The sequence below is a fragment of the Alligator mississippiensis genome, chromosome 4 (assembly GCF_030867095.1).
Source record: "Alligator mississippiensis isolate rAllMis1 chromosome 4, rAllMis1, whole genome shotgun sequence".
NCBI lineage: Eukaryota > Metazoa > Chordata > Crocodylia > Alligatoridae > Alligator > Alligator mississippiensis.
Window position 1 is genome coordinate 94,814,911 of NC_081827.1, and position 12,722 is coordinate 94,827,632.

At 46.0% G+C, this 12,722-nt stretch overlaps 1 protein-coding gene across 6 annotated transcripts in view; it reads right to left on the reverse strand.

Moving 5' to 3' along the window:
- CFAP54 (cilia and flagella associated protein 54) overlaps window positions 1-12,722 on the reverse strand; it is a 250,254-nt gene that overhangs the window by 55,013 nt on the left and 182,519 nt on the right. For all 6 annotated transcript variants that reach the window (XM_019480938.2, XM_019480941.2, XM_019480937.2 and 3 more), the window contains one exon: window positions 3,032-3,119. In XM_019480938.2, the coding sequence (XP_019336483.2) occupies window positions 3,032-3,119 (88 nt within the window). The remainder of the gene's footprint in view (window positions 1-3,031; window positions 3,120-12,722) is intronic.

Genomic DNA, 12,722 nt, shown 5'->3' on the forward strand with positions numbered 1-12,722 from the left:
TAACCCATGGATTTTACCTTTAACAGGAGGCAAACGCAGATTTTTCGTTTTGCCATTTTGCAACAAGCTCCCTGCAGACTGGTAGAGTTCCAGCCTGCAGGGAGCCGGGAAGGAGCAGAAGGAGGGTGGTCAGGCAAGGGGCACCACATGTTTGGTCATGCACATGGCCCCAAGCAGACCAAGAGCAGCTCCCACAGGTAAGTGTGGGGGTGGGGGGAAGGGGGATTGAGGCCCCTGTAGGGAAGGGAGCAGGAGCTGGGCAGGGCTGAGGCTGCTGCCCAGCCAGGTGGTGCCTGGGGCCCAAGGCCGGAATGTGAGGCTGCAGGGCCCCAGCAGGGAGTGGGATGGGGCTGTGGTTGGCTCATCCAGGGGAGGGGGAGGGCCGGCTCCCTACTGCTGTGTGCACTCCAGCGGGGGTAGGGGGACCTGTGCCCCCCAGATCTGTACACAGGGTAGGCGCAAACTATGAGCACGGGCTCCCACCCTACTTCCCTCCCACGTGGCCTCCGCAACTCAGCAGGCATGGAAAAGTGGAGCTGTGTGTGGATCTCTTTGCCACTACAAACTGTGTGCTGCCCTAGCAATGTGCCTCCTGCGCATGCCACTGCTTTGAGGAGCACAACCCCATGTCACTGCTCTCACTCCAGCCCCACGTGCAGAAGGTGCATTGCCACAGCAGTGTGGAGCTCGCAGCAGTGAGCAGCTTCTCCATGCAGCTCCACTCTTTTCTGCTGCGCTGGGTCATGCCCACCAGGCTGTGGAGGCCCTGGGGTAGGGAAGCAGGGTGGCAGGGAACAGTGAAGCTGTATGGAGAAGCTGCTCGCCGCTGAGAGCTCTGCACTGCCCTGGCAACACACCTCTTGAGCGCGGGGCAGGAGTGGAGCTTGTAGCAGCAAACAGCATCTCTGTGCAGCTCCACTCTTCCCTGCTGTGCTGGGTCATGCCCACTTGGCTGCGGAGGCCCCAGGGGAAGGAAGCAGAGCGGAAGCCCATGCCTGAAGCCTGAGCCTGCCCACATACATTTCTGGGGGGGCACAGGTTCCCTCTGCCCCCCAGGAGCATACGTGGTGGGGAGCCACCCCCTAACCAGAGACCGCAACAGGGGGCAGTTGGGATAGGGGGCTGCGGACCTAGGTCCACAGCCCTGGCAGCTGGGGGCCCCTTTCGGCAGGGCTGGGGGAGCAGGGCCTATGGGTGGGGGGCAAGGGGCACCAGCAAGGCTGTGGGGTGGAGTGAGAGGCATGAGAAGGGCCAGGGAGCTGGGGGGGGGGGGGAGACAGTGAGGGGCTGCAGCAGGACCAGGAGGGGTGTGGGGGGCCTTTAATTTTAATCACAGATTTGGGAGCTTTTATTAGAAAATTTGTGATTTTTATTGGAGAATTTGAGACTTTATCAGGGAAAACCAGGATCCCCTGGTTAATTAAAAGCTTAACTGGAGGTTTAAAAGAAACATTTTAAAATTACAGGTCTCTTTTTAAATTAGAATTTCAAACTAATGAAATGTAGCAAATAGAAATTAAACAGGTAGTTTGTGAGAAAGTATACAAATACGTGATATGGCTGCAAAATATGTAATGATGAAAAGTACATAATAAACCAAAGAACTATGTGATGAATAACATTTGTTACATATCTGTGATCGCCTCTCATGTATTCTAACTTCTGCTGGCCACAGAAGTGTTAGCAGTCATTATCTGTACCAATTACTGCAAGGCACCTTACATCTTTTTGTTGTTTAGTCACTGCTAGAGCAATAATATGTTGGATTCTGTCAAGCCACTGAAAGGTCACAACCACAGTATTGACCATTTTTAGAACCGAGAATTGGGAGTATTTATCAACTCCTTATGAAGTAACAATGGTCATGTACAAGCGTTCATTTCTAGTGGCAGAAACTTTTCACCATGAGAAATGATTCCAGGAGAGGGAATGGTACAAGCATTCAGCCTGCAAGTGGCCCCTTCTCCCCTGCAATCTACATTTGGGGAAAGCATAGGCTTCTCTAACCCTCCTCATCTCAGTGTAAGAAGCAGGAAGCAGGCTTGTGGCACCATTCCTTCTGCTCAGCTTCCAATACCTAGAAGCCAAGTGGACGGGGCAGCAGGGCAAAGCCTCCTGCCCACTACTCATACCAAGGATTCCGGGTGACTGAGAAACCAGAGAGGAGCAGCTGACACCTCCATGATTTCTCCAGATAGAGAAAATCTCCCTTGGAAGCAGTATACCCAGGAGTGACTTCTATCTAACTGAAGTCAGGTTATTTTTCTCCTGGAACCACGAATTTTGCTCTGGGAGAAAAAGCTGGAACATCTGTACACTTGTGGTCTCTACCAGAACAGCAATTCTTTTGGTAGAAACATAGCACTGTATGTGGTCAATGTGTACTGGTTTCTCTGGCTCTTTCAGAAAGATATTTAATACTTATTGTTTGCACCTAGATGACTTGCCTGTAGTGATATGAAACACTTGTTTATCTTGCAGAAACTAAATGTATGCTAAAAACTTGACAACAATTTAGTTTAAATGAAAAAACTTGGTTTTCTTTACTGTAATATGATTACTGTGAGCTACTGATATTAGATGAGATAGCATTAAGTTAATAAAACAAAGTTTTCTTCTGGCAAAACTTCCCTTTTTGAAAGGTTTAAAAGTAAAGGAAAACAATGATGCTGAGGTTTAGCACATGAAAATAGTATTCTAATTTAATGTATAATTGTCCTCATAGCATATTAAGTACAACTGTAGCTATTAAAACACAATATTTATTAAAAGTAACAATATAGACATATTGAATATACCTCAGTTTTCTCTTATGCTAAATCCAGAAGGTAATTGCAATTTGTCAGAACCACAGAAATTGTGTAGTAACCAGAGTTAATTTCTGACAGTTTAATAGTGATTGCTGCACTGCTCTGTTTTTCTGAGAGATCCAGTACCGTGATGAATTTATCGTTTTGAGGCAAGTCTTTATACAATAAGCAATCATTTTAAAAGTAGAATCTTTATCAATGTATACCAAATACCCTGTTACCTGTTTGCCTGGCTGAAAGTGTGTCATCTTTTTCTTGAAAATATTTGCATCTTGAAAAAGTCGAATTGCAGAAAAAGCCAAAGCAGCACTATGATAGGGAACATAATAAAAATCAAGAATTATATTAGCTATTTTATATTTTCATGTAATCATTTAATAATGTCTCTTCTATTTCTGACTGAAAATAAGATGAATGATGATCCAGATTTTGCTTAATAGCAAAAATTGCACAAAGAGCTAATGTTAAATGTACAGGAGATGCAATATAAATGGGAGTGAATACTGCAGAGTCTAACTTAAGACTGACATATCCTGATAAAACTGCATAACTCAGCAAGCAGAGTCAACAGCTCAAGTAACCAAACTCCCAATTTCAGGTCCCCCACTATTTGTTCTGTTTCAGTATTATCAATCAGGGCTGGCCCACAATTTTTTGGGGCCCCCTGCAAGGCATAGCTTTGGGGCCCCCTGACATGAAGAAGGCATTGGAGGCGGTGGGGGGAGCGAGTGCAGAGGTGGATTAAGGTGTACTGGGGCCCTGGGCAAGCACAAAATTGGAGGCCCCTTCCCCCCCATGGGAGCTGGGCTTCAGGAGCTGACCCCTTTCCCCTCCTAGTGCTGGTAGGAGAGGCTGGGTGGACCCTGCCAGGCTGGGGGGCACATACCCGCCACTTCTCCCCACTCCCCATCCCTGCTACGGCCAAAGGTACACATACACATGGCAGACAAGGTTCTTTGGGTAAATCTGATATCTTTTATTACACCAAGTAGCTGGAAACATTTTTCTAGCATGCTTTTGGGTTTAAAAGCCCTTGGTCAGACTGAGAAAGATCTGCAGTTGGTGTGTGCTCTTCCTGGATGGAACAAATAGTAAAGAAGCCAGAGGCTGGACTTCATGCAACCCAGTCAGTGAAAATGTAAATTGAGGAGTCTGGGTGAGAGTCAGTGGGTTTCGTGGAATCAATCCTTAAACCACTTGTTACCGAAAGACAGAGTTTTGTCCAAGGCACTAGATACTCTCTACGAAAGCTTAAAAACACAGACGACCTTCCCACCAACACTCTCCTAGCCACCATGGATGTTACTAACTTATATACCAACATCCCACACCAGGGTAGCATCCAAGCCTTCCTTACATACCTACAAGAGCAAAATGACAACTCTGAGTATAAATCCAAAGATATTACTGAAATTATATGCTTCATCCTCTCACACAACAATTTCACTTTTAATAACCAACACTTCCTCCAGATCATAGGCACAGCTATGGGCACCAAAATGGCCCCTCAGTATGCCAACCTTTTTATGAGCCACCTGGAAGAAGAATTCCTCAAGACTGCACCATTAAACCCTTGCTATACTTAAGATATATCAATGACATCTTCATCATTTGAACTGAAAACCTGCAATCTCTGATTGAGTTCCACCAGAAATTCAGCAATTATCACCCCTCCATCTGACTATCTCATGAGTACTCCAGCACCAACATCTCCTTTTTAGACACAATGATCAGCATCCAGAATGGTAAAATACAGACAACGTTATACAAGAAACCCACAGACCAACATACGTATCTGCACAGAACCAGCAATCACCCTAAACACACCGAGAAACCTGATACACAGCCAAGCCCTCAGATCCCACCAATTTTGAACTGAGAACACCCAGGATTGCTACCTCACAAATCTTAAAAAGGCTTTCACACAACAAGGACACTCCTCCAGAGATAGATGCACATTTGAAAGAGCCACCTGAATACCACGTGAAGAATTGCTGCAGTGCAGAAGGAAAACCCTCACGAATCGCACATGGCTGGTTATGACATATCACCCCTCCCTCAAACCTATATGGAAAATCCTCAAACTATTGCAACCCATACTAGAAAAGACCCAATTCTTGAAGAAATCTTCCCAGATCCACCCATCCTAGCCTTCAAACAAGCACCGAACCTTGCTAACCTCATCACCAAAAGCAAACTTCCTATGGCCCACAACACACCGAATGGATCCAGGCCATGCCATGAAAAGAAATGCAAAACCTGCCAAGATATTTCCACCAGTCCCACAATTACCACACCCCACAACAGAACCATCACCATTCCTGGATCTTACAGCTGTACCTCCAGAAATGTTATATATCTCATCCAGTGCACCAAATGCCCTGAAGGAAAATACGTAGGAGAGACCAAACAACTGCACACCAGAATGAACGCACACTGGAAATCTATTAAAAACCAGAATACACAATTACTGGTGGGGGCACATTTCTCACAAGAAAACCACTCTCTCTCCAATCTCTCAGTATTAATCCTCTAAGGGAATTCACAAAACACTTTTCACAGACGAGCCTATGAACTTCACTTCTTCAACCTCCTGGATACAAAAAAATCATGAACTAAATATAGAAGAAATACAAAAACAGAGAACTCTTGGTTCCAAAATTATACCTTTTATTAAACCAACTGGGAAATCACGAGAAAATTGTCCTTTTTTGCAAGCTTTTGGACCCAAAGACCCTTCATCAGGCTCTGAGAAAAGTATAGATGGTAAAAAGTCCCCATAGGTAGGAAATTTCATTTTTGCACAGAGAGAGCTGGAGATGGAAAGCTGTCCCCCTGGGTCCAGCTTTTACTTGTGATTTCCCAGTTGGTCTAATAAAAAGTATCATTTTGGAACCAAGAGTTCTACATTTTTATATTTCTTCTCATCTCAGACCAACACAGCTACCAAGTACATCCTTGAAACATGGAAGATGCTGAATTTTAGCTGATTTTGGATTTTAAACTTCATTTCAGAACAACAAGAAAGATTTTTACCTCCCCACCTGCCATCTGACACCTCCCCGAAATAAATTTTACCTAATCTAGCATACCAAAGAGCAACTCAGCACAACTATCAAAGATATAGCTACTACTGGTCCACTTGTGGGTCTGCTGCTGAGCATACCGGGGACCCCCCTCCCTCCCACACGTTCCTGTGGGACACTCCATCTTCCCCAGCATCTCAGCATTCACAAGCTGCCTGGTACATTGAGGTAGGTAGAAAAAACATTTAAAGCTGTGTGCATGTCCGAACTGTCAAATCGTTCCAAATGAATCAGTTTCCAGATTCGATCTGGAGATTCAGCCACCGAATCGGGCCGAATCGAATCAGGGACCAAAGCTTTGCACAGCCCTACTACTTACCCGTGCCTTCAATCTCCACTGTTATCCCAATCCATTCCTTTCAAACTATTCTTCTCCCAAAAACCTTCTTATTTGTTCTTGTTAGTCTGTCTTGATTATTTTCCTCCACAAAAAGAAATCTCTGTTTTCCCTGACAGTGTGCCATCACTGTGCAGGAAAGCACAACATATATTACACACACACACACACACACCTTTTGCAGCACACCGAACATTATGAAGTGTGTTGGAAATGCAGGTGTCATGTCTTCTGGGAGGGGAGGGAAACAGGGCAGAGGGAGAGCTGCAAGTTCCCCCTGCCTCAAACATAGATGCGCCCTCTTTCTTGGCAGCGAAGAGTTTTCTGTTGCTAGTGGGAGCAAGGAGGTGGTAGCAGTGCCTGCACCTGCACCACCACCACTAACACCACTAACCAGCAGCAGCATGACATTCTCCACCCCAATTTCAGTTCCCAGCATGAGCCTTCCAGTGCCAGAGGAGGAGCTGGATCTGGAAGCAGAGGAGCTGAGGGCCATAGCAAAGGAAATTCTGGGGAAAAAGGGGGAATCTGAGTTTGTGCTCCACACCCCTCAAAGTTCCTCTAGAGGCAGGTCAGATTCTCTGAAAGGCACTTTGGAGGAGGTTGTGGGGGCAGGTGGCTCAGCTCCTCCTGTTGTTATGTCTCTGCCTGGTGAGGAACAGGATAAGGCAGGATCCCCACCCTCAACCCAGAAGCAGGTGGGTAGCGTAGTGTGGGATCATTCTGAGGTGGCAGATGATCCCAGGTATACTACCTGCCAGCACTGCTGAAGACAGATCAGCTGGGGCAAGGACGTAAAACACTTGGCCACCACGGCAATGCTGCTGCATCTCAAGAAGCAGCACCCCCTTGCCCTTCTTCCTCCTCAGCCTGGCACCAGTGGGAGTGTGCCCAAAGGGAAGTCCCCTGCTTTCTCAAAGCCCCCATCCCTCCAAAGCAGAGGCAGGCCACCCTGGAGTGGTGGGGGAAAGCCCCAGATAAAGGGGGGGCATGTTGCAAGGGCAACCGAGGTCACCCAGAGCATTGGAGAGATGCTTGCTCTGGATGGCCAGCCCTTCTCCTTCGTTGATCATCCAGGGTTCAAGCGGTTCATGGCGCTCGTGGCCCCATCATACCAAGTGCCCGCAAGCACCATCTTTAGCAGGACAGTGGTGCCCTCCCTGTATGAGGCATGCAGGGAGTACTTGAGGGAAGAGCTGCACAAGGCAGGGCCACAGGTAGCCTTGCACTTCCATCCAACATCTGGATCAGCCAGGGGAGATATTACACCTACCTCTCCCTCACAGGGCACTGGTGCAATCAGTCAGGGTTTCGGTGGGCCCTCCTTCAAGTGGAGGTGATTGATGAGTTCCGCATGGCAAGGAAGATCATGGTGACCATGAACCGCATGGTGCAGGGGTGTTTTGTTGGGCAGGACAAGCTCACCCGTGGGTTCATGTTCACTGACAATGGGGCCAATATGGTCAAGGTGATGTGTGATGCCAACTTTGTTGACATCCGCTGTGTGGCACACAGGTTCCACCTCGTAGTCAGGAATGCCTTGGAAGGGGACAGGGCTCCTGGTGACGGCACGGTCACTACCAACCAGCTCATTTTTAAATGCAGGAAGATGTGGGCTACTTCCACTGGAGCATCAAGGGGGGAAAGATGCTGCAGGATAAACAGGCAGTGCTGAGTATCCCGCAGCACAAAATCATGCAGGATGTGGCGACTCAGTGGAACTCCACATACCTGATGCTGGAAAGGCTGGTTGAGCAACAGAAGGCCATTCATGAGATGGCCTTGGTCAGGGAGATTGGGATCAGTGGCCCGCTTAACAAAACAGAGTGGAGTACCATCTCCCAGATCTTGGTAGTCATCAAGCCATTCCTCGAGGCCACCAAGAGCCTCAGCTCTGGCGATGCCCTCCTTAGTCAAGTGATCCCCATAGTGAAGGAGCTTGAAATTGAAATGGAAACATTCCAGGGGATCAATGTTCCTGGCTGGGAGTATCAAAAAACGGCTGGATCCATTGCAGTCCAGTACAGTCCACGTGCTGGCGGGCATGTGTGACCCAAGAGTAAAGAGAGCATCTGCAGCAGCAAAACCCTCAATCATTGAATGGAGGTGCTGATGAACAGAGTCAGGGAAGAATAAGGGCAGAGGAAGAGGGACATGGAAGAGGGGGATCCATCTTCCCATGCCACCACTCCAACCACAAGCTGATCTCTTCCACCACAGCCATTGCCAATGTGGGCCAAGGGCCTGGCTTCAATGTTGAGGTCCAGAGGCACCAGACCCCACCATCAGACAAGTAGCATGGAGGCCTCGTGGCTACCTATCTCGCCAAGGATGTGGAGCTGCTGCACTGTGACCCCTGGGCCTATTGGGTAACCCACAGCCAGGTGTGGCAGGATCTGACCACGGTTGCCTGGGAACACCTGTCCTGTCCACCAACCAGTGCTCCAAGCGAGAAGGTGTTCAGCATTGCTGGTGATGTTGTGACACCCCACTGTACCTCCTTGGATTCTGGTTTGGTGGAGCAGCTGGTGTTTTTGAAGGTGAACCTCCCGCTGCTGGGGTTCTCCAAGCTCCACGTGCAGGCAGAGTGAGTGCTACCCTCCTCACTCCATACCTATTTTCTTTTTTTATTTGCTTTCAGAATCTTGATGTGCACTTTCACAGAAACCCCTGCACCACTCTGCCTGAAACCTGGCAGGCCTCATGCCCACACAAGAGGCTACCATCCCTACTGCATTCATGCCGCTTTGCCTTAACACACACACAAGTGATATGAGTTTTGCTTTCAATAGTTTGAGGTGCACTTTCACAGAAACCCCTGCACCTATCTCCTTGAATCTTGGCAGGCTTCATGCCTCATAAGGGGCTACCATCCCTGCTGTTTTCATTTGAATCTGAAAAAAAAGGACAAAGTTAAAGGTATTTTAGTGATCCCCCATTATAGTCTATGGCTGAGTCTCTGATTTGGCACCGAATCTCCAAATCCAAATAGGCCAAATTGAAAATCGGGACAGTGATTTGAATCACTGAATCAAATCACTGAATTTGCTTTGGCCAAATCCAAAGCAAATACTTGCTGCTTCGCATTGGCCTACTACCTAGCGGTGACTTAAATCCTTCCATAAGGAGTTAGAAGGCTGATCTTAGGGTCATATACCAGGACTAAACCAGGGAAAGTCTCTAGTAGTCACAGTTATGTGATGCTTGGGTCAGCTGCATCATCAGTTCATCCCCCTGGAGAGTCTGAGACCCCATAAACTTTTGGTCTTAAAATGCCAGAATGTCAGGTCCACGGCATGGTTACTATGGTCCAATGGCCAGAACTGAGTCCAGTGGTGGCCAGGGCTTCTGCAAGGTGTGGACCAATCTGAACTAAGAGTATAATAAAGCACTGAGCCACATATATGTGAGGACGAGTTATCCTATCTGTGTGTGCGGGTGATTGTAAGTGTGAGTTATCACATACAGGCACACTATATTGCATACATGCACTCCAAGACCTAGTATATAGGTCTATAAAAAAAAAACAAGCCCAATTGTTAAAAAATGAGTCTGGTCCCCAAATACCATGAGATTTTTATTTATTTTTTTTGAATAGTGAGTGTTAAGCTCTTTTTCTTTCTGAGCCTCTAGGCTGCATTTGAATCATGTTTCCAAGCTTTCCTCTACAATCACAATGGCTATAAAACTTACTTTTATAAAATGAAAGCTGAGATTCCTGTGCAGCAGTTGGACTATAAGGAGAACTCAATCTAAATTAGTATACCACAGGAGGTACATCATCTTAGATTGGGTGCACCATTTTTTTACCAAATTAAACTCTCCAAATGCCTGCACAGGTAGACATTTAGATCAGCCTAACCCCAGTCAACATAACCCCTAAGTTTAGCAGCTATATGTACACACTGATACCTTACGGTTGAAAAGAAATTTCTAACAACTGTTAGCATAGAAATTCCACATTTTGTATATAAAATGGTTTTTAGAACAAGGGAAAAAAATGAAAATAATTTAGGAGGGAAAATCTTTTCTAAAAAGATTCTTAGCCCCCATAGAATGTGCTCCTTTCAACAGCCATCTCCAGTTTTCTTCTGCATTGAAGTTATAAGCAACTTTACCACTAGTGCCATATTTTCACATTATGAGTTGAATATTTTTCCAGCCTCTGCTTTCAGTATTTTTTCAGCTTTCAAAAACTTCCTGAATTTTCACTACTTTTCCGTGATGATGCATCTTTTCTGCTCATGGAAACAAAACAACCTAACAATGGAAAAAAGCTTCAGTGCTACCATCGGTCAATGGTAAAGGCACAATTTCTTGTTGGAAGTCACAAAACTATTCCATGCATTAATTGTTTAAAAATTATGAGCCGGATTATTTATTAGCACTAGGGCCTCTTTTAATATTTCTGGCAATGTAAAGCTGCTTTAAAGTGAGAATACGTGTAATTTACAGCTACTTCAAGGCTTCTTTATACCACCGAAGCACTGCAGAGCCGTAACCTGAATGGGAATCATGCTCTAGGTGAATTTACTGCTTTTGAAAAGTGTTAGATTAACAGTCTTGGAGGACAAAGTCCTGGATTTATGCACAAAACAGACAGCACAGACTGCAGAAGTCTAAAATTATTCACATCTTCTTGCCAATGTCTGCCTACTTTGCATTGGACGGATAACTGGGAGAGGTGAGAAATTGAATTGGGTGCCTTTCAGACCTTGGCCTTTTATCTCTTGTGGTTCTGATTTTTGTGAGTGGAAATCTATCTACTTAGGAATTAGATGCTCCATTAAAGCAGTACGCAGTGAATCACAAAAAGTTATGACAAAAAAGATTCTTGTTGTAGAGCAGAGCTATCTAACAAATTGGGCCCTGAGTGCCTGGCATTGCCCTCTCTTGGATCTGCACACCAAGGTTAGCCTTAGATTAGCCCCCACCCAATTTCTAGTACCCAGGGGCCTGGTACCATATTTCCTTGGCCCTGCATGCTGGGATCAGGCACCCAATCCAGTGTGCTAGGTTCAGGTCTCCCCACAAGTGTGGAAATTTGACAGCACGGGATTGGTACCCCTGCTTGCCCATTGCCAAATTTCCAGGCCTGTGAGGAGCTGGATTTAGGCCATGGGCCAGGAGTTGAGCATCTCTGAGTCAGATGTTATGGTCAACATGTTGAAATTAAAATAAATAGGCTTAGGCAAAAAAAAAAAAAAAAAATCCATAAAAAGAAGTTGCAGAGAAAACGTGTTAAATTTACAGGAGACGCAAGATAAGTGCAACAGAATACTGCAGAAACTTTTTAAAAAGATTTATAACCAGTATCAGTGCATAAGATAGCAAACAGAACCATCTAAAATCTATACATATGCACTTAAGTAAAAGCAGCCTACTTTTCAGAATTGCTGAGTATCCACAATGTCAGTTAACTTCAGCTGTGAGCAAGCAGCATTTCTGAAAACTAGGCTACTCTACCTTAGAAGTTTAAATATTGATTTAGAATATATTTAGTCAACAAGCCTAGAATTTTTTATTTATGCCAGTTAGCTCTAATCATTTCATACAGGGTCAGATACCAATCCAAATCCGGATCAAAGGGATCCTCAAAAGCCCCTCTGGATTCATCTCTGGCACCAGGGTGAGCAGCAGTGGTGGCAGGTCCAGGGGCATTATGTCATCTCAGGGAGCCAACAGGGATTAACACAGCCATCACTTACACCCCTGCCACCTAAATGCATCCCAAGTGGGACCCTGTACCCTGGATTTCAAGGGTTATATCTCGCTTTCCAAACCCCCAAATTCCAAGTTAACCTGTGAGCCAGATGACACAGTTCCACAAGGCAGATTCAGCACATGGGCTGGATATTTGACTTCCCTGCACATGGTCTTCTTCTGTCCCCATCATCCTTGCAGCTTTGGCTGCTCAGTGGCTCAGCTCCAGCAGAAGACATGGAGGCACCTTCCTATTCTATGACCTAGTGTTTAAAGAACTGAACCTCTTCTGAATGAGCTGGCAGGACAGGGGTGGGGGGAGAGGAATCAAGTCTCCCACTTCCTGTGCAAATGCTCTAATAATCTGGATTTTGTGTCAAAGGTGTGCACTGTTAGAACCTTGTTCAGTTAGAAGAGGGCTCAGGCACTTGAGTTCCAGAGAGAAGTGTGAGTTAACATGGGCTAACACCTCTGGGCTTACTTTTTCCTGTTGTCTAGTTCTAATACCTTCTTCCTCAGCATCTGGGCTCTCTGAATTGTCCTTTGTGATTTCTAACTCTCCCAGTAGACTGTATAAGGAGACTATGGGCACCTGTACACATGCTGGACATCTGCTCGAAAACATGCTAATTAGCAAGTGTTGGAACAGACTTAATTAATTGAGTCTGCTGAAGCGTGCTAATTAGCATGCTCCAGCAGCCTCTGTGTCATGTGTATTCAGCATCCCCGTGCTTCAATATGACAGTGGGGGGTGCTTTAACTAAAGGTCAGTGAATGGCTTTCAAA